The sequence below is a fragment of the Ambystoma mexicanum genome, chromosome 8 (genome assembly GCF_040938575.1).
Source record: "Ambystoma mexicanum isolate Mex_15411 chromosome 8, UKY_AmexF1_1, whole genome shotgun sequence".
In the NCBI taxonomy this organism is placed as follows: domain Eukaryota; kingdom Metazoa; phylum Chordata; class Amphibia; order Caudata; family Ambystomatidae; genus Ambystoma; species Ambystoma mexicanum.
This window is the reverse complement of record NC_090929.1, coordinates 2,123,853-2,146,940: the sequence shown is the minus strand read 5'-3', so window position 1 is coordinate 2,146,940 and position 23,088 is coordinate 2,123,853. Positions and strand designations below refer to the sequence as shown.

The following is a 23,088-nucleotide window of genomic DNA, read 5'->3' as shown; positions in this document are numbered from 1 at the left end:
CTGGACCTACACTGCAGAAGGTCTAGCCCATACACCATGATTCCACTTGGGCCTATACTGCAGAAGGTCTAGTCTATACACCATAATTCCATCTGGACCTACACTGCAGAAGGTCTAGCCCATACACCATGATTCATCTTGGACATACACTGCAGAAGGTCTAGCCCATACACCACGATTCCACCTGGGCAACACGTTAGAAGGTCTAGTGGCTCAAACACCATGATTCCACTTGGGCTTACACTGCAGAAGGTCTAGCCCATAAATCACGATTCCACGAGGACCTACACTGCAGAAGCTCTAGTGGCCATAAACCGTGATTCCACTTGGGCCTATACTGCAGAAGGTCTAGTCTATACACCATGATTCCATCTGGACCTACACTGCAGAAGGTCTACTAGCCCATAAACCCTGATTCCACATGGGAAACATGGAAGAAGATCTGGCCCATACACCATGATTCCACCTGGACCTACACTGCAGAAGGTCTAGCCCATGAACCTTGATTTCACATGGAACTACACTGCAGAAAGTCTAGTGGCCCATACACCATGATTCTACCTGGGCAACACAGCAGAAGGTCTAGCCCATACACCACAATTCCACCTGGACCTACACTGCAGAAGGTCTAGTCCATACACCATGATTCCACCTGGACCTAAACGGCAGAAGGTCTAGCCCATAAACCAGGTTTCCACCTGGGCCTAAACGGCAGAAGGTCTAGCCCATAAACCATGTTTCCACCTGGACAACATGGCAGAAGGTCTAGCCCATACACCATGATTCCACCTGGACCTACACTGTAGATGGTCTAGTGGGCCATAAACCATTAATCTACCTGGACCTACACTGCAGAAGGTCTAGCCCATACACCATGATTCTATCTGGGCCTATAAGGCAGAAGGTCTAGCCAGAGCCTTGCGTCTACACCCATCCTCTTTGCTTCCTCCTGTATTCAGTGGCATGAAGTGTTTACTTTCCCTCAGTTATGACCTCGCATCTACCCTGAGTCACAGTGGAGTCACAACTCCCTGGCTATCCGCCTTTCTCACATGAATAACCATGTCACTGTAGAGACCTGCCTCTGTACCCAAACTCCCTCCTGTATTCTTATACTCAATGTGCAGACTCCTCTCTTTACCCATTCCTCTTCTCTCCCTCCTGTATTACAATAGTAATTGTGGAGTCCTTACTCCACACCTATCCTCTTTTCCCCCTTCTGTATGCTAATAGTTAATGTGCAGTTTCTAATCCATACCCAAACTCCACTCTCCCTCCTGTATTCTTATACTCAGTGTGCAAACTCCACTCCATACCCATCTTCTTCTCTCCCTCCAGTATTCTAATTGACAGTGTGTATGCCCCTCTTGAAAGCCATCTTTTTCACCCACTGGTGTTTCCCGATGTACACCATCTAGTGCATGCCCACCCACATGTGTCATCGTAAATAATGCAGAGGAAAGCAACTCGCCTGTCCACACACCCTGGAAAATCATGCCCTCTTCTACAGCAGAACCTAAGACAGTAGCTACAACCCACCCTGCTGAAAATATCTTGAGAGGGGAGTAAACATTCTGGGCTCATCTGTGGCCCAGAAGAAGGGCTGACCTTCCACCTCACCTCGTGGAATTGGAGTCTACTGTTAGGTCTCGGGTACACAGGTGGCTAGTGGGAGATGTACATGTATGCGTGTCCTTCAACACACCATCTTCTGGACATGGGGCGCTCTCTCCTCGCAGCACTCATTCAGGGCATCAGTGGCTCTCCATCCGGAGATGGGCAACACAAGCACACAAGCACAGGAAGAAAGGGTCTCTACAAACAAGCAACACAAGCACACAACCACAGGAAGAAGGAGTCACCACAAACAAGCAACACAAGCACACAACCACAGGAAGAAGTGGTCTCCACAAACAAGCGACAGAAGCACACAACCACAGGAAAAGGCTGTCTCTACAAACAAGCAACACAAGCAAACAACCACAGGAAGAAGGGGTCTCTACAAACAAGCACCACAAGCACACAACAACTGGAAGAAGGGGTCTGTACAAACAAGCAACACAAGCAAACAACCACAGGAAGAAGGGGTCTCTACAAACAAGCACCACAAACACACAACAACTGGAAGAAGGGGTCTGTACAAACAAGCAACACAAGCAAACAACCACAGGAAGAAAGGGTCTCTACAAACAAGCAACACAAGCACACAACCACAGGAAGAAGGGGTCACTACAAACAAGCAACACAAGCACACAACCACAGGAAGAAGTGGTCTCTACAAACAAGCAACACAAGCACACAACCACAGCAAGAAGCGGTCTCTACAAACAGGCAACACAAGCACACAACCACAGGAAGAAGTGGTCTCCACAAACAAGCGACAGAAGCACACAACCACAGGAAAAGGCTGTCTCTACAAACAAGCAACACAAACAAACAACCACAGGAAGAAGGGGTCTCTACAAACAAGCACCACAAGCACACAACAACTGGAAGAAGGGGTCTGTACAAGCAAGCAACACAAGCAAACAACCACAGGAAGAAGGGGTCTCTCCAAACAAGCAACACAAGCACACAACCACAGGAAGATGGGGTCTCTACAAACAAGCAATACAAGCTCACAACCACAGGAAGAGGAGGTCTCAACAAACAAGCAACACAAGCACAAAAGCACAGGAAGAGCAGTCTCTACAAACAAGCAACACAAACACACAAACAGGAAGAAGGGGTCTCTACAAACAAGCAACACAAGCACACAACTACAGGAAGAAGGGGTCTCTACAAACAAGTAACACGAGCAGAGAACCACAGGAAGAAGGGGTCTCTACAAACAAGCAACACAAGCACACAACCACAGGAAGAAGCAGTCTCTACAAACAAGCAACACAAGCACACAAATACAGGAAGAAGGGGTCTCTACAAACAATCAACACAAGCACACAAAAACAGGAAGAAGAGGTATCTACAAACAAGCAACACAAGCACACAACCACAGGAAGAAGGGTTTTCTACAAACAAGCAACACAAGCACACAACCACAGGAAGAAGCGGTCTCTACAAACAAGCAACACAAGCACACAAGCACAGGAAGAAGCGGTCTCTACAAACAAGCAACACAAGCACACAGCCACAGGAAGAAGAGGTCTCTACAAACAAGTAACACAAGCACACAACCATAGGAAGAAGCGGTCTCTACAAACAAGCAGCACAAGCACACAACCACAGGAAGAAGGGGTCTCTACAAACAAGCAACACAAGAACACAACCACCGGAAGAAGGGGTCTCTACAAACAAGCAACACAAGCACACAACCACAGGAAGAAGGGGTCTCTACAAACAAGCAATACAAGCACGCAACCACAGGAAAAAAGGGGTCTCTACAAACAAACAACACAAGCACACAACCACAGGAAGAAGCAGTCTCTACAAACAAGCAACACAAACACACAACCACAGGTAGAAGTGGTCACTACAAACAAGCAACACAAGCACACAACCACAGGAATAAAGGGTCTCTACAAACAAGCAACAAAAGCACACAAAAACAGGAAGAAGGGGTCTCTACAAACAAGCAACACAAGCACACAACCACAGGAAGAAGGGGTCTCTACAAACAAGCAACACAAGCACACAACCACAGGAAGAAGTGGTCTCTACAAACAAGCAACACAAGCACACAAGCACAGGAAGACAAAGTCTCTACAAACAAGCAACACAAGCACACAACCACAGGAAGAAGAGGTCTCTACAAACAAGTGATACAAGCACACAACCATAGGAAAGAAGCGGTCTCTACAAACAAGCAACACAAGAACACAGCCACAGGAAGAAGAGGTCTCTACAAACAAGCAACACAAGCACACAACCACAGGAAGAAGGGGTCTCTACAAACAAGCAACACAAGCACACAACCACAGGAAGAAGGGGTCTCTACAAACAAGCAACACAAGCACACAACCACAGGAAAAAAGGGGTCTCTACAAACAAACAACACAAGCACACAACCACAAGAAGAAGCAGTCCCTACAAAGAAGCAACACAAGCACACAACCACAGGAAGAAGTGTCTCTACAAACAAGCAACACAAGCAAAGAGCCACAGGAAGAAGCAGTCTCTACAAACAAGCAACAAAAGCACAGAGCCACAGGAAGAAGCAGTCTCTACAAACAAGGAACACAAACACAGAGCCACAGGAAGAAGCAGTCTCTACAAACAAGCAACACAAGCAAAGAACCACAGGAAGAAGGGGTCTCTACAAACAAGCAACACAAGCACACAACCACAGGAAGAAGAGGTCTCTACAAACAAGCAACACAAGCACACAACCACAGGAAGAAGGGGTCTCTACAAACAAGCAACACGAGCACACAATCACAGGAAGAAGGTGTCTCTACAAACAAGCAACACAAGCACACAACCACAGGAAAAAGGGGTCTCTACAAACAAGCAATACAAGCACACAACCACAGTAAGAAGGTGTCTCTACAAACAAGCAACACAAGCACACAACCACAGGAAAAAGGGGTCTCTACAAACAAGCAACACAAGCACACAACCACAGGAAAAGCAGTCTCTACAAACAAGCAACACAAGCACCCAAGCACAGGAAGAAGCAGTCTCTACAAACAAGCAACACAAGCACACAACCACAGGTAGAAGCAGTCTCTACAAACAAGCAACACAAGCACACAACCACATGAAGAAGCAGTCTCTAGAAACAAGCAACACAAGCACACAACCACATGAAGAAGCAGTCTCTACAAACAAGCAACACAAGCACAGAACCACAGGAAGAAGCAGTCTCTACAAACAAGCAACACAACCACACAACCACAGGAAGAAGGGGTCAATATAAACAGGCAACACAAGCACACAACCAAAGGAAGAAGCAGTCTCTACAAACAAGCAACACAAGCACACAACCACAGGAATAAGTGGTCTCCACAAACAAGCGACAGAAACACACAACCACAGGAAAAGGTTGTCTCTACAAACAAGCAACACAAGCAAACAACCACAGGAAGAAGGGGTCTCTACAAACAAGCACCACAAGCACACAACCACTGGAAGAAGGGGTCTGTACAAACAAGCAACACAAGCACACAACCACAGGAAGATGGGGTCTCTCCAAACAAGCAACACAACCATACAACCGCAGGAAGATGGGGTCTCTACAAACAAGCAACACAAGCACAAAAGCACAGGAAGAGCAGTCTCTACAAACAAGCAACACAAGCACCCAAGCACAGGAAGAAGCAGTCTCTACAAACAAGCAACACAAGCACACAACCACAGTAAGAAACAGTCTCTACAAACAAGCAACACAAGCACACAACCACAGGTAAAAGCAGTCTCTACAAACAAGCAACACAAGCACCCAAGCACAGGAAGAAGCAGTCTCTACAAACAAGCAACACAAGCACACAACCACAGGTAGAAGCAGTCTCTACAAACAAGCAACACAAGCACACAACCACATGAAGAAGCAGTCTCTAGAAACAAGCAACACAAGCACACAACCACATGAAGAAGCAGTCTCTACAAACAAGCAACACAAGCACAGAACCACAGGAAGAAGCAGTCTCTACAAACAAGCAACACAACCACACAACCACAGGAAGAAGGGGTCAATATAAACAGGCAACACAAGCACACAACCAAAGGAAGAAGCAGTCTCTACAAACAAGCAACACAAGCACAAAAGCACAGGAAGAGCAGTCTCTACAAACAAGCAACACAAGCACCCAAGCACAGGAAGAAGCAGTCTCTACAAACAAGCAACACAAGCACACAACCACAGTAAGAAAGAGTCTCTACAAACAAGCAACACAAGCACACAACCACAGGTAAAAGCAGTCTCTACAAACAAGCAACACAAGCACCCAAGCACAGGAAGAAGCAGTCTCTACAAACAAGCAACACAAGCACACAACCACAGGTAGAAGCAGTCTCTACAAACAAGCAACACAAGCACACAACCACACGAAGAAGCAGTCTCTAGAAACAAGCAACACAAGCACACAACCACATGAAGAAGCAGTCTCTACAAACAAGCAACACAAGCACAGAACCACAGGAAGAAGCAGTCTCTACAAACAAGCAACACAACCACACAACCATAGGAAGAAGGGGTCAATATAAACAGGCAACACAAGCACACAACCAAAGGAAGAAGCAGTCTCTACAAACAAGCAACACAAGCACACAACCACAGGAAGAAGGGGTCTCTACAAACAAGCAACACAAACACAGAGCCACAGGAAGAAGCAGTCTCTACAAACAAGCAACACAAGCAAAGAACCACAGGAAGAAGGGGTCTCTACAAACAAGCAACACAAGCACACAACCACAGGAAGAAGAGGTCTCTACAAACAAGCAACACAAGCACACAACCACAGGAAGAAGCAGGCTCTATAAACAAGCAACACAAGCACACAACCACAGGAAGAAGGGGTCTCTACAAACAAGCAACACAAGCACACAATCACAGGAAGAAGGTGTCTCTACAAACAAGCAACACAAGCACACAACCACAGGAAAAAGGGGTCTCTACAAACAAGCAATACAAGCACACAACCACAGTAAGAAACAGTCTCTACAAACAAGCAACACAAGCACACAACCACAGGAAAAGCAGTCTCTACAAACAAGCAACACAAGCACCCAAGCACAGGAAGAAGCAGTCTCTACAAACAAGCAACACAAGCACACAACCACAGGTAGAAGCAGTCTCTACAAACAAGCAACACAAGCACAGAACCACAGGAAGAAGCAGGCTCTACAAACAAGCAACACAACCACACAACCACAGGAAGAAGGGGTCAATATAAACAGGCAACACAAGCACAGAACCACAGGAAGAAGCAGTCTCTACAAACAAGCAACACAACCACACAACCACAGGAAGAAGGGGTCAATATAAACAGGCAACACAAGCACACAACCAAAGGAAGAAGCAGTCTCTATAAACAAGCAACACAAGCACACAACCACAGGAATAAGTGGTCTCCACAAACAAGCGACAGAAACACACAACCACAGGAAAAGGCTGTCTCTACAAACAAGCAACACAAGCAAACAACCACAGGAAGAAGGGGTCTCTACAAACAAGCACCACAAGCACACAACCACTGGAAGAAGGGGTCTGTACAAACAAGCAACACAAGCACACAACCACAGGAAGATGGGGTCTCTCCAAACAAGCAACACAACCATACAACCACAGGAAGATGGGGTCTCTACAAACAAGCAACACAAGCACAAAAGCACAGGAAGAGCAGTCTCTACAAACAAGCAACACAAGCACCCAAGCACAGGAAGAAGCAGTCTCTACAAACAAGCAAAACAAGCACACAACCACAGTAAGAAACAGTCTCTACAAACAAGCAACACAAGCACACAACCACAGGTAAAAGCAGTCTCTACAAACAAGCAACACAAGCACCCAAGCACGGGAAGAAGCAGTCTCTACAAACAAGCAACACAAGCACACAACCACAGGTAGAAGCAGTCTCTACAAACAAGCAACACAAGCACACAACCACACGAAGAAGCAGTCTCTAGAAACAAGCAACACAAGCACACAACCACATGAAGAAGCAGTCTCTACAAACAAGCAACACAAGCACAGAACCACAGGAAGAAGCAGTCTCTACAAACAAGCAACACAACCACACAACCACAGGAAGAAGGGGTCAATATAAACAGGCAACACAAGCACACAACCAAAGGAAGAAGCAGTCTCTACAAACAAGCAACACAAGCACAAAAGCACAGGAAGAGCAGTCTCTACAAACAAGCAACACAAGCACCCAAGCACAGGAAGAAGCAGTCTCTACAAACAAGCAACACAAGCACACAACCACAGTAAGAAACAGTCTCTACAAACAAGCAACACAAGCACACAACCACAGGTAAAAGCAGTCTCTACAAACAAGCAACACAAGCACCCAAGCACAGGAAGAAGCAGTCTCTACAAACAAGCAACACAAGCACACAACCACAGGTAGAAGCAGTCTCTACAAACAAGCAACACAAGCACACAACCACACGAAGAAGCAGTCTCTAGAAACAAGCAACACAAGCACACAACCACATGAAGAAGCAGTCTCTACAAACAAGCAACACAAGCACAGAACCACAGGAAGAAGCAGTCTCTACAAACAAGCAACACAACCACACAACCACAGGAAGAAGGGGTCAATATAAACAGGCAACACAAGCACACAACCAAAGGAAGAAGCAGTCTCTACAAACAAGCAACACAAGCACACAACCACAGGAATAAGTGGTCTCCACAAACAAGCGACATAAACACACAACCACAGGAAAAGGCTGTCTCTACAAACAAGCAACACAAGCACACAACCACTGGAAGAAGGGGTCTGTACAAACAAGCAACACAAGCACACAACCACAGGAAGATGGGGTCTCTCCAAACAAGCAACACAACCATACAACCGCAGGAAGATGGGGTCTCTACAAACAAGCAATACAAGCACACAACCACAGGAAGAGGAGGTCTTTACAAACAAGCAACACAAGCACAAAAGCACAGGAAGAAGCAGTCTCTACAAACAAGCAACACAAACACACAAACAGGAAGAAGGAGTCTCTACAAACAAGCAACACAAGCACACAACTACAGGAAGAAGGGGTCTCTACAAACAAGTAAAACGAGCAGAAAACCACAGGAAGAAGGGGTCTCTACAAACAAGCAACACAAGCACACAACCACAGGAAGAAGCAGTCTCTACAAACAAGCAACACGAGCACACAAATACAGGAAGAACGGGTGTCTACAAACAAGCAACACAAGCAGACAACCACAGGAAGAAGGGGACTCTACAAACAAGCAGCACAAGCACACAACCACAGGAAAAAGGGGTCTCTACAAACAAGCAACACAAGCACACAAGCACAGGAAGAAGCAGTCTCTACAAACAAGCAACACAAGCACACAACCACACGAAGAAGCAGTCTCTAGAAACAAGCAACACAAGCACACAACCACATGAAGAAGCAGTCTCTACAAACAAGCAATACAAGCACACAACCACAGGAAGAGGAGGTCTCTACAAACAAGCAACACAAGCACACAAACAGGAAGAAGGGGTCTCTACAAACAAGCAACACAAGCACACAACTACAAGAAGAAGGGGTCTCTACAAACAAGTAAAACGAGCAGAAAACCACAGGAAGAAGGGGTCTCTACAAACAAGCAACACAAGGACACAACCACAGGAAGAAGCAGTCTCTACAAACAAGCAACACAAGCACACAAATACAGGAAGAACGGGTGTCTACAAACAAGCAACACAAGCAGACAACCACAGGAAGAAGGGGTCTCTACAAACAAGCAGCACAAGCACACAACCACAGGAAAAAGGGGTCTCTACAAACAAGCAACACAAGCACACAAGCACAGGAAGAAGCAGTCTCTACAAACAAGCAACACAAGCACACAACCACACGAAGAAGCAGTCCCTAGAAACAAGCAACACAAGCACACAACCACATGAAGAAGCAGTCTCTACAAACAAGAAACACAAGCACAGAACCACAGGAAGAAGCAGTCTCTACAAACAAGCAACACAACCACACAACCACAGGAAGAAGGGGTCAATATAAACAAGCAACACAAGCACACAACCAAAGGAAGAAGCAGTCTCTACAAACAAGCAACACAAGCACACAACCACAGGAATAAGTGGTCTGTACAAACAAGCAACACAACCACACAACCACAGGAAGAAGGGGTCAATATAAACAAGCAACACAAGCACACAACCAAAGGAAGAAGCAATCTCTACAAACAAGCAACACAAGCACACAACCACAGGAATAAGTGGTCTGTACAAACAAGCAACACAAGCACACAACCGCAGGAAGATGGGGTCTCTACAAACAAGCAATACAAGCACACAACCACAGGAAGAGGAGATCTCTACAAACAAGCAACACAAGCACAAAAGCACAGGAAGAAGCAGTCTCTACAAACAAGCAACACAAACACACAACTACAGGAAGAAGGGGTCTCTACAAACAAGTAAAACGAGCAGAAAACCACAGGAAGAAGGGGTCTCTACAAACAAGCAACACAAGGACACAACCACAGGAAGAAGCAGTCTCTACAAACAAGCAACACAAGCACACAAATACACGAAGAACGGGTGTCTACAAACAAGCAACACGAGGACACAACCACAGGATGAAGGGGTCTCTGCAAACAATCAACACAAGCACACAACCACAGGAAGAAGGGGTCTCTACAAACAAGCAACACAAGCACACAACCACAGGAAGAAGCGGTCTCTACAAACAAGCAACACAAGCACACAAGCACAGGAAGAAGCGGTCTCTACAAACAAGCAACACAAGCACACAGCCACAGGAAGAAGAGTTCTCTACAAACAAGTAACACAAGCTCACAACCATAGGAAGAAGTAGTCTCTACAAACAAGCAACACAAGCACACAACCACAGGAAGAAGCTGTCTCTACAAACAAGCAACACAAACACAGAACCACAGGAAGAAGCAGTCTCAACAAACAATCAACACAAGCACACAACCACAGGAAGAAGCGGTCTCTACAAACAAGCAACACAAGCACACAACCACAGGAAGAAGCAGTCTCTACAAACAAGCAACACAAGGAAACGAACACAGGAAGAAGAGGTCTCTACAAACAAGCAACACTAGCACACAACCACAGGAAGAAGCAGTCTCTACAAACAAGCAACACAAGCACACAATCACAGGAGGAAGGGGTCTCTACAAACAAAAAACACAAGCACACAACCACATGAAAAAGGAGTCTCTACAAACAAGCAACACAAGCACACAAGCACAGGAAGAAGCAGTCTCTACAAACAAGCAACACAAGCACACAACCACAGGTAGAAGCAGTCTCTACAAACAAGCAATATAAGCACACAACCACACGAAGAAGCAGTCTCTACAAACAAGCAACACAAGCACACAACCACAGGTAGAAGCAGTCTCTACAAACAAGCAACACAAGCACAGAACCACAGGAAGAAGAGGTCTCTACAAACAAGCAACACAAGCACACAACCACAGGAAGAAGGGGTCAATACAAACAAGCAATACAAGCACACAACCACAGGAAGAAGCAGTCTCTACAAACAAGCAACACAAGCACACAACCACAGGAAGAAGTGGTCTCCACAAACAAGCGACAGAAGCACACAACCACAAGAAAAGGCTGTCTCTACAAACAAGCAACACAAGCAAACAACCACAGGAAGAAGGGGTCTCTACAAGCAAGCACCAGAAGCACACAAGCACTGGAAGAAGGGGTCTGTACAAACAAGCAACACAAGCACAAAACCACATGAAAAAGGGGTCTCTACAAACAAGCAACACAAGCACACAAGCACAGGAAGAAGCAGTCTCTACAAACAAGCAACACAAGCACACAACCATAGGTAGAAGCAGTCTCTTCAAACAAGCAACACAAGCACACAACCACACGAAGAAGCAGTCTCTACAAACAAGCAACACAAGCACACAACCACATGAAGAAGCAGTCTCTACAAACAAGCAACACAAGCACAGAACCACAGGAAGAAGTGGTCTCTACAAACAAGCAACACAAGCACACAACCACAGGAAGAAGGGGTCAATACAAACAGGCAAAACAAGCACACAACCACAGGAAGAAGCAGTCTCTACAAACAGGCAAAACAAGCACACAACCACAGGAAGAAGTGGTCTCCACAAACAAGCACCACAAGCACACAACCACTGGAAGAAGGGGTCTGTACAAACAAGCAACACGAGCACACAACCACAGGAAGAAGAGGTCTCTACAAACAAGCAACACCAGCACACAACCACAGGAAGAAGCAGTCTCTACAAACAAGCAACACAAGCACACAATCACAGGAAGAAGGGGTCTCTACAAAAAAACAACACAAGCACACAACCACATGAAAAAGGAGTCTCTACAAACAAGCAACACAAACACACAAGCACAGGAAGAAGCAGTCTCTACAAACAAGCAACACAAGCACACAACCATAGGTAGAAGCAGTCTCTTCAAACAAGCAACACAAGCACACAACCACACGAAGAAGCAGTCTCTACAAACAAGCAACACAAGCACACAACCACATGAAGAAGCAGTCTCTACAAACAAGCAACACAAGCACAGAACCACAGGAAGAAGTGGTCTCAACAAACAATCAACACAAGCACATGAAAAAGGGGTCTCTACAAACAAGCAACACAAGCACACAATCACAGGAAGAAGCAGTCTCTACAACAAGTAACACAAGCACACAACCACAGGTAGAAGCAGTCTCTTCAAACAAGCAACACAAGAACACAACCACACGAAGAAGCAGTCTCTACAAACAAGCAACACAAGCACACAACCACATGAAGAAGCAGTCTCTACAAACAAGCAACACAAGCACAGAACCACAGGAAGAAGCGGTCTCTACAAACAAGCAACACAACCACACAACCACAGGAAGAAGGGGTCAATACAAACAAGCAATACAAGCACACAACCACAGGAAGAAGCAGTCTCTACAAACAAGCAACACAAGCACACAACCACAAGAAGAAGTGGTCTCCACAAACAAGCGACAGAAGCACACAACCACAGGAAAAGGCTGTCTCTACAAACAAGCAACACAAGCAAACAACCACAGGAAGAAGGGGTCTCTACAAGCAAGCACCACAAGCACACAAGCACTGGAAGAGGGGTCTGTACAAACAAGCAACACAAGCACACAACCACATGAAAAAGGGGTCTCTACAAACAAGCAACACAAGCACAAAAGCACAGGAAGAAGCAGTCTCTACAAACAAGCAACATAAGCACATAACCACAAGAAGAAGTGGTCTCTACAAACATCTGGCATAACCTCACCTTGTCTCCTTGGAATCCGACTTCACCAGCAAATCCAGGCAATCCTTGAATACCCTGAGAGCACACCAGGAAAGAGGGGTACAGAGAACATTGTGAGAAACAGGGTTCAGGATTTGTGAGAAATGTACACACTCACTGGTGATCACAGCACAAGAACATATTACAGCATGTGTAAAGACTGCACAGATCATCTCACCCCCTCAGCACATCGCACACGAGGTAGTGTGTTACAGCAGATAGAACACTTCAGAGGAAAGTGCTGGGACTCCACAGATGCTGCATTCTACCCAAGAAGTAACATAAGCTGTGAAAACTGTAGGCACTAATGCAGGAACCCGGGTGTGGGGACTGCACAATGTATCCCACACCAAGAGGAACATGTGCGTGCATTCCACACCACAGACAGAAAGCACATCTCCCCCAGTGTAATTACTGTGCACATCGTGGGCAAGAACTTTACAGAGACTTTGCTAAAGAGCCCTTCACGGGAAGACTGAGGACCGCACATGACATTTCATGCCACAAAAGAACAGACCCGTTCAGGTGTGGGAAGCACAGGTGTTGCGTGCCCCACCGTGAAGAACACATGACACTGGTATGAGGACTACACAGCGCATATTGTAACCTAGAGAAGAAATCACACAAGGTGTGTGGGCGGTGTGCTGCTCTCCACACCGCTAGGAAAAGATCAGAGCAGGTGTGCACACTCTAGGCTGCACCCAACACCAATACCTGGCGGCCAACACGGCCATACGCCTCTAGAGGTTAGACCATCTGTCACCAGCCTCAAATTCTCTGAAAAGGCTGCCAGTGAAACAGAGGGTGGACTTTAAGCCACTCTGTTCCGTGCCCCAGGCCTAGTGAGGCACAGCTCTGAAATATACCACACATCTCGCCCAGCACTGTACGCCAACAGGGGACCTCACATCATCAGACAGACCAAGACCCCCAAAAAGTACAGCCTTTATGGTGGTGGACTGCCCTCTCACAATGGCACAGCATCCTCACAGCAACCAGCACCCCCACCCCTAAACACTTCAGATGTGGACCACATCCGCCCCAGTGGCCCATGCACACGAGGGTGCCTCTCTTACTGCCGGGCCACCTGCTACAGGTGGTCATAATCAACTACCCGGTAGTGTGTGTCCAGCCAGAGGGCCGGAACTACCTTGTAGTGTGTACCAGGCCGGAGGGGTAGAACTACCCAGTAGTGTGTGTCCAGCCGGCCAGAAGACCAGAACTACCCCGCAGCGCGTGTCCAGCCAGAGGACCGAAACTACCCAGTAGTGTGTGTCCAGCCAGAGGGCCGTATCTACCCAGTAATGTGTATCCAACCAGAAGGCGGGAACTACCCAGTAGTGTGTGCCCGGCCAGAGGTGTAGAACTACCCAGTAGTGTGTGTCCAGCCAGCCAGAGGGCTGGAACTACCCAGTAGTGTGTGTCCAGCCAGAGGGCTGGAAATACCCATTAGTGTGTGTCCAGCCAGAGGGCCAGGACTACCCAGTAGTGTGGGTCCAGCCAGAGGGCTGGAACTACCCAGCAGCGTGTGTCCAGCCAGAGGGCCGGAACTACCCAGTAGTGTGTGCCCGGCCAGAGGGGTAGAACTACCCAGTAGTGTGTGGCCAGCCAGCCAGAAGGCTCGAACTACCCCGTAGCGTGTGTCCCGCCAGAGGACGGGAAGTACCCAGTAGTGTGGGCCCAGCCAGAGGGCCGGAACTACCCAGTAGTGTATGTCTAGTCAGAGGGCCGGAACTGCCCAGTAGTTTGGGTCCAGCCAGACGGCCGGAACTACCCAGTAGTGTGTGTCCAGTCAGAGGGCTGGAACTACCCAGCAGCGTGTGCCCAGCCAGAGGGCCGGAACTGCACATCAGCGTGGGTCCAGACAGAGGTCCAGAACCACCCAGTAGTGTGTGCCCAGCCAGAGGGCCGGAACTACCCAGTAATGTCTGTCCAGCCAGAGGGCCGGGACTACCCAGTAGTGTGGGTCCAGCCAGAGGGCTGGAACTACCCAGTAGCATGTGTCCAGCCAGAGGGCCGGAACTACCCAGTAGTGTGTGCCCGGCCAGAGGGGTAGAACTACCCAGTAGTGTGTGTCCAGCCAGCCAGAAAGCCGGAACTACCCTTTAGCGTGTGTCCAGCCAGAGGGCCGGAATTGCCCAGTAGTGTGAGTCCAGCCAGAGGGCCGGAACTACCCAGTAGGGTGTGTCCAGCCAGAGGGCCGGAACTACCCAGTAGTGAGCACTGCACTGGTGACACATCTCAGCAGATGATCTTCTGAGCCACCGTGCACTGGTGACACATCTCAGCAGGTAACCTTCTGAGCCACCGTGCACTGGTGACACATCTCAGCAGGTGATCTTCTGAGCCACCGTGCACTGGTGACACATCTCAGCAGGTAACCTTCTGAGCCACCGTGCACTGGTGACACATCTCAGCAGGTGATCTTCTGAGCCACCTTGCACTGGTGACACATCTCAGCAGGTAACCTTCTGGGCCACCGTGCACTGGTGACACATCTCTCAGCAGGTAACCTTCTGAGCCACCGTGCACTGGTGACACATCCAAGCAGGTAACCTTCTGGGCCACCGTGCACTGGTGACACATCTCAGCAGGTGATCTTCTGAGCCACCGTGCACTGGTGACACATCTCAGCAGGTAATCTTCTGAGCCACCATGCAATGGTGGCACATCTCAGCAGGTAATCTTCTGAGCCACCATGCACTGGAACTGGTGACACATCTCAGCAGGTAATCTTCTGGGCCATCTGGGCCACCATGCACTGGTGACACATCTCAGCAGGTAATCTTCTGAGCCACCATGCACTGGTGACACATCTCAGTAGGTAATCCTCTGAGCCACCATGCACTGGTGACACATCTCAGTAGGTAATCCTCTGAGCCACCATGCACTGGTGACACATCTCAGCAGGTAATCTTCTGAGCCACCATGCACTGGTGACACATCTCAGCAGGTAATCTTCTGAGCCACCATACAATGGTGGCACATCTCAGCAGCTAATCTTCTGAGCCACCGTGCACTGGTCAAACATCTCAGTAGGTAATCCTCTGAGCCACCATGCACTGGTGACACATCTCAGTAGGTAATCCTCTGAGCCACCATGCACTGGTGACACATCTCAGCAGCTAATCCTCTGAGCCACCATGCACTGGTGACACATCTCAGCAGGTAATCTTCTGGGCCACCATGCACTGGTGACACATCTCAGCAGGTAATTGTCTGGGCCACCGTGCACTGGTAACACATCTCAGCAGGTAATCGTCTGGGCCACCGTGCACTGGTGACACATCTCAGCAGGTAACCTTCTGAGCCACCGTGCACTGGTGACACATCTCAGCAGGTAATCTTCTGGGCCACCGTGCACTGGTGACACATCTCAGCAGATAATCTTCTGAGCCACCATGCACTGGTGACACATCTCAGCTGGTGATCTTCTGGGCCACCGTGCACTGGTGACACATCTCAGCAGATAATCTTCTGAGCCACCGTGCACTGGTGACACATCTCAGCAGGTAATCTTCTGGGCCACCGTGCACTGGTGACACATCTCAGCAGATAATCTTCTGGGCCACCATGCATTGGTGACACATCTCAGCAGATAATCTTCTGAGCCACCGTGCACTGGTGACACATCTCAGCAGATAATCTTCCCACCATGCACTGGTGACACATCTCAGCAGGTAATCTTCTGAGCCACCGTGCACTGGTGATACATCTCAGCGGGTAACCTTCTGAGCCACCGTGCACTGGTGACACATCTCAGCAGGTAATCTTCTGAGCCACCGTGCACTGGTGACACATCTCAGCAGGTAATCTTCTAAGCCACCGTGCACTGGTGACACATCTCAGCAGGCACGGTGACACATCTCAGCAGGTAATCTTCTGAGCCACCGTGCACTGGTGACACATCTCAGCAGGTAATCTTCTAAGCCACCGTGCACTGGTGACACATCTCAGCAGGCACGGTGACACATCTCAGCAGGTAATCTTCTGAACCACCGTGCACTGGTGACACATCTCAGCAGGTAATCTTCTAAGCCACCGTGCACTGGTGACACATCTCAGCAGGCACGGTGACACATCTCAGCAGGTAATCTTCTGAGCCACCGTGCACTGGTGACACATCTCAGCAGGTAATCTTCTAAGCCACCGTGCACTGGTGACACATCTCAGCAGGCACGGTGACACATCTCAGCAGGTAATCTTCTGAACCACCGTGCACTGGTGACACATCTCAGCAGGTAATCTTCTAAGCCACCGTGCACTGGTGACACATCTCAGCAGGCACGGTGACACATCTCAGCAGGTAATCTTCTGAACCACCGTGCACTGGTGACACATCTCAGCAGGTAATCTTCTAAGCCACCGTGCACTGGTGACACATCTCAGCAGGCACGGTGACACATCTCAGCAGGTGATCTTCTGAGCCACCGTGCACTGGTGACACATCTCAGTAGGTAATCCTCTGAGCCACCGTGCACTGGTGACACATCTCAGTAGGTAATCCTCTGAGCCACCGTGCACTGGTGACACATCTCAGCGGGTGATCTTCTGAGCCACCGTGCACTGGTGACACATCTCAGCGGGTAATCTTCTGAGCCACCATGCACTGGTGACACATCTCAGCAGGTAATCTTCTGAGCCACCATGCACTGGTGACACATCTCAGCAGGTAATCTTCTGAGCCACCGTGCACTGGTGACACATCTCAGCAGGTAATCTTCTGAGCCACCATGCACTGGTGACACATCTCAGCAGCTAATCTTCTGAGCCACCATGCACTGGTGACACATCTCAGCAGCTAATCTCTTCTGAGCCACCGTGCAATGGTGGCACATCTCAGCAGCTAATCTCTTCTGAGCCACCGTGCACTGGTGACACATCTCAGCGGGTAATCTTCTGAGCCACCGTACACTGGTGACACATCTCAGCAGGTAATCTTCTGAGCCACCGTGCACTGGTGACACATCTCAGCAGGTAATCTTCTGAGCCACCGTGCACTGGTGATACATCTCAGCGGGTAACCTTCTGAGCCACCGTGCACTGGTGACACATCTCAGCAGGTAATCTTCTGAGCCACCGTGCACTGGTGACACATCTCAGCAGGTAATCTTCTAAGCCACCGTGCACTGGTGACACATCTCAGCAGGCACGGTGACACATCTCAGCAGGTAATCTTCTGAGCCACCGTGCACTGGTGACACATCTCAGCAGGTAATCTTCTAAGCCACTGTGCACTGGTGACACATCTCAGCAGGCACGGTGACACATCTCAGCAGGTAATCTTCTGAACCACCGTGCACTGGTGACACATCTCAGCAGGTAATCTTCTAAGCCACCGTGCACTGGTGACACATCTCAGCAGGCACGGTGACACATCTCAGCAGGTAATCTTCTGAGCCACCGTGCACTGGTGACACATCTCAGCAGGTAATCTTCTAAGCCACCGTGCACTGGTGACACATCTCAGCAGGCACGGTGACACATCTCAGCAGGTAATCTTCTGAACCACCGTGCACTGGTGACACATCTCAGCAGGTAATCTTCTAAGCCACCGTGCACTGGTGACACATCTCAGCAGGCACGGTGACACATCTCAGCAGGTAATCTTCTGAACCACCGTGCACTGGTGACACATCTCAGCAGGTAATCTTCTAAGCCACCGTGCACTGGTGACACATCTCAGCAGGCACGGTGACACATCTCAGCAGGTGATCTTCTGAGCCACCGTGCACTGGTGACACATCTCAGTAGGTAATCCTCTGAGCCACCGTGCACTGGTGACACATCTCAGTAGGTAATCCTCTGAGCCACCGTGCACTGGTGACACATCTCAGCGGGTGATCTTCTGAGCCACCGTGCACTGGTGACACATCTCAGCGGGTAATCTTCTGAGCCACCGTGCACTGGTGACACATCTCAGCAGGTAATCTTCTGAGCCACCGTACACTGGTGACACATCTCAGCAGGTAATCTTCTGAGCCACCGTGCACTGGTGACACATCTCAGCAGGTAATCTTCTGAGCCACCATGCACTGGTGACACATCTCAGCAGCTAATCTTCTGAGCCACCATGCACTGGTGACACATCTCAGCAGCTAATCTCTTCTGAGCCACCGTGCAATGGTGGCACATCTCAGCAGCTAATCTCTTCTGAGCCACCGTGCACTGGTGACACATCTCAGCGGGTAATCTTCTGAACCACCGTACACTGGTGACACATCTCAGCAGGTAATCTTCTGAGCCACCGTGCACTGGTGACACATCTCAGCAGGTAATCTTCGGAGCCACCATGCACTGGTGACACATCTCAGCGGGTAATCTTCTGAGCCACCGTGCACTGGTGACACATCTCAGCAGGTAACCTTCTGAGCCATCGTGCAGTGGTGACATGCACTGTCTCAACAGGTAATCTTCTGGGAATGGGCGTGCTGTCCCATGGCAACAGCGAGCTCAGGCCAATGACCCGAACTAGAAAGGGTCATTGGTTATCTTAAAATAAAGATACAAGTCTGAATTGGTCATCGCAGGTGAGACATCCCTTTGGTTGATATAAACAGGCATCACTAGAGGAATTGTGAACACCTTGGTTGTGCATGGTCTGGGGCCCCGTGTCTGAATGCTGGCATAGGGTTTGTCTCTGGCATCCATTGCCAGGACAGGTGAGGAAACAGACGTGGAATTCTACCAATATGGTCAATGTCTTTACATGTGCATCATGTTGGGGTCTGGTTGAGTGTGTCAATGACTGACATACATGATCTGGGCTCCTGAAGCCTTGGAAACATTGGCGGGTGGAGGGACTCTAATTCACAAAACACCTTTCCATTGCACTTTGGCCCGGATGTGTTCTCGGAGTTTTGATGCACTCTGGTGCTTTTGGTACACCTATCCTGTTGCAGGTTAGCGCCATGAAGTCTCTCATAGCTGAAGGGAGCTTCAAGATCTGTGAAATTATACCAGAGGGGCAAAGGGATGCACTTGCAAGAGTCCTGGATACCATGAACCTATTTCCAGAAGAGGGGGGTGTAAGAATCCCCCCTGTACTTGCTGCCAGGCCTCTAGAGGCCTGCCTGCTGAATTCCTCCAGCGGCTTAGGAAAAGGCACGGGCCGCCCAGCTGCAGGCCTGGATCTCAGCACATGCGGACTCAACCCCAGTGATTGGAAGAAGTTCTCTGTGTGCTTAGCTTAGCAAAATCCATTTAAAGAGCGAGTACAGAAGCCTGCCCTTCACCCTCTCACATTCTGAGGGAAAGAGAAGCTCCAGTCAGTGAAAGATCTGCCAGAGTCAGTGCAATCACAAGCAACTCTCAGAGAGACCCCTTAGACAAAGCGGGCCGATCCTTCAAGGGAAGAGCCTAACTCATTCCAACGACCCGCCGGCCCCCCACAATCCCAGCAGCAGCTTGTGAAGGAGAAAGCCGTTTCTCTCCCCTGTAGAAGCACTGGTTTAGAACATCAAAAAAAGGAGTCAAAATACGGCACCTGTGAGGTGCCATTAAACTCCACTGCACACCTTTTCCCTTTATAAAAATAGCATTTCTCAGACTGCAGCACCACTTTTCTAGTTTAAGGAAAGTTTATGAAAACTTACTTGAATTAGAAAAGTGTCAGCCTTTAAAGAAATGCTCGCAAAGCCACCGGAGCACATGTTTACCGCACAATGAGAGATTTTAGCAGCTTTTGCTGCTGGCAATTACGATAGCTCTCCTCCAATACTTCCACCCACTTCAGAATGGTGGCGCTGGAAACTGGAGGGGAGAATGGCTTTCAGACAGGGTTTCTGGGCTGGGGACTGAGGGGAGGAATATTTTTGAAGAAGCTGGAGAGTCTCAGAGAAGGGGAGCCCCTTGAGCCCAGAAAAGAAGTGCACTCCAGGGAGGAAGATGAATGCTGGGAACCCAAGAAGAGGGGTGTACTTCAGGGAAGAATGGGTGAGCCCTTTGAACCCAAGATGAGGGATCTGCTCCATTGAGGGGGAAGGGAAATCCTCTTAAGGTCAGAAGAGGGGTGTACTTCAGGGAAGAATGGGTGAGCCCTTTGAACCCAAGATGAGGGATCTGCTCCATTGAGGGGGAAGGGAAATCCTCTTAAGGTCAGAAGAGGGGTGTGCTCCAATGGGGAGGGTAGAGGGGGCTGTGAGCCAAAGAGGATAGAGCTACTGTTAGGAAGAGGAAAGTCCCTGGGACTTCAGGACAGGGGTGTGCTCCAGTGTGGGGAGAGCCCTGGGAGCCCAGAACACTGGAGTGCTGCAGGGTGGAAGAAGCGAGCCCTTTAAGCACAGACGTTGGGTGTGCTTCAGTGAGGAGAGACCCTTGAGACCAAAAGAAAGAGGTGCCCCAGAGACGCTTGACAAGAAAGAGGGAGATGAAAGGTGGTTCAAGAGAGTGATTTTCATTCCCTGAAGAGGGGCTATGTAACAGAAGAGGAACACCCCTTTGAATGCCAGAAGAGGGGTTTGCTCCAGTGAGAGGGGGGATAACGCTGTGAAACCAGAAGAGGGGTTTGTTCCAGAGAGGGCAGGGGGAGGATAATGCTGTGAGCACAGAAGAGGGGTTTGCTCTAGTGAGGGGGGATAACGCTGAGAGCCCAGAACAGGGGTTTGCTCCAGTGAAGTGGAGGATAACGCTGTGAGCCCAGAAGAGGGTTAGTCCAGTGAGGGGGAGAATAACTCTGTCAGCCCAGAGGAGAGTTGATCCAGTGAGGGGGAAGATAACGCTGTCAGCCCAAACGAGGGGTTTGCTCTAGTGAGGGGGAGGATAACAATGTGAGCCCAGAAGAGGGGTTTGCTCTAGTGAGGGGGAGGATAACAATGTGAGCCCAGAAGAGGGTTGTTCCAGTGAGGGGGAGGACAATGATGTGAGCCCAAAAGAGGGGTTTGCTCCAGTGAGGGGGGAGTATAACGCTGTGAGCCCCGAAGAGGGTTGATCCAGTGAAGAGAGAGAGTGACTGTGGTAGCTGTGTGCTCCCACTGTCTTGTGACACCATGTAGTCCGATGTCAGTAGTTGTGTGCTCCTTCTGTCTTGTGACACCATGTAGCCCGATGTCAGTAGTTGTGTGCTCCTTCTGTCTTGTGACACCATGTAGTCCGATTTCAGCAGGTGTGTGTTCCCTCTGTCTTGTGACACCATGTAGTCCGATGTCAGTAGTTGTGTGTTCCCTCTGTCTTGTGACACCATGTAGCCCGATGTCAGTAGTTGTGTGGGTTTATAGTAAAAAAAACGAATAAAAAAATCTCGAAAAAAAAAATATCGAATTGAAAATCTCGAAAAAAAAATCTCTAATGTTTTTTTTAATACGTTTTTATTTCGAAATGGGGGGGTTCCCCCCCAACCCCCCTTTTTTCATTTTTTTTTTATTTTACCCTTTTTTATACTTACCTGAACCCACAAATACATATAAATAAACAAATAAATAATTCGAGATTTTTTTTTTCGAGATTTTAAATTCGAGATTTTGGTAATTCGATATATTTTTTTCGGTTTTTTGACCGACCACCAGTTGTATGCTCCCTCTGTCTTGTGACACCATGTAGTCCGATGTCAGTAGTTGTGTGCTCCCTCTGTCTTGTGACACCATGTAGTCCGATGTCAGTAGTTCTGTGTTCCATCTGTCTTGCGACACCATGTAGTCCGATGTCAGTAGTTGTGTGCTCCTTCTGTCTTGTGACACCATGTAGTCTGATGTCAGTAGTTGTGTGTCCCTTCTGTCTTGTGATACCATGTAGTCCGATGTCAGTCGTTGTGTGTTCCCTCTGTCTTGTGACACCATGTAGTCTGATGTCAGACGTTGTGTGCTCCTTCTGTCTTGTGACACCATGTAGTCCGATGTCAGTAGTTCTGTGCTACTTCTGTCTCGTGACACCATGTAGTCCGATGTCGGTAGTTCTGTGTTCCCTCTGTCTTGTGACACCATGTAGTATGATGTCAGTAGTTGTGTTCCCTCTGTCTTGTGACACCATGTAGTACAATGTCAGTAGTTGTGTGTTCCCTCTGTCTTGTGACACCATGTAGTCCGATGTCAGTAGTTGTGTGTTCCCTCTGTCTTGTGACACCATGTAGTCTGATGTCTGTAGTTGTGTGTTCCTTCTGTCTTGTGACACCATGTAGTCCGATGTCAGAAGTTGTGTGTTCCTTCTGTCTTGTGACACCATGTAGTCCGAT

General features: G+C 48.6%; 1 protein-coding gene across 2 annotated transcripts in view; it reads right to left on the bottom strand.

The window, feature by feature from the left end:
- The window catches only part of COL27A1 (collagen type XXVII alpha 1 chain), a 1,990,256-nt gene that overhangs the window by 986,888 nt on the left and 980,280 nt on the right, over positions 1 to 23,088 (bottom strand). For both annotated transcript variants that reach the window (XM_069609095.1, XM_069609096.1), the window contains exon 17: positions 12,906 to 12,959. In XM_069609095.1, the coding sequence (XP_069465196.1) occupies positions 12,906 to 12,959 (54 nt within the window). The remainder of the gene's footprint in view (positions 1 to 12,905; positions 12,960 to 23,088) is intronic.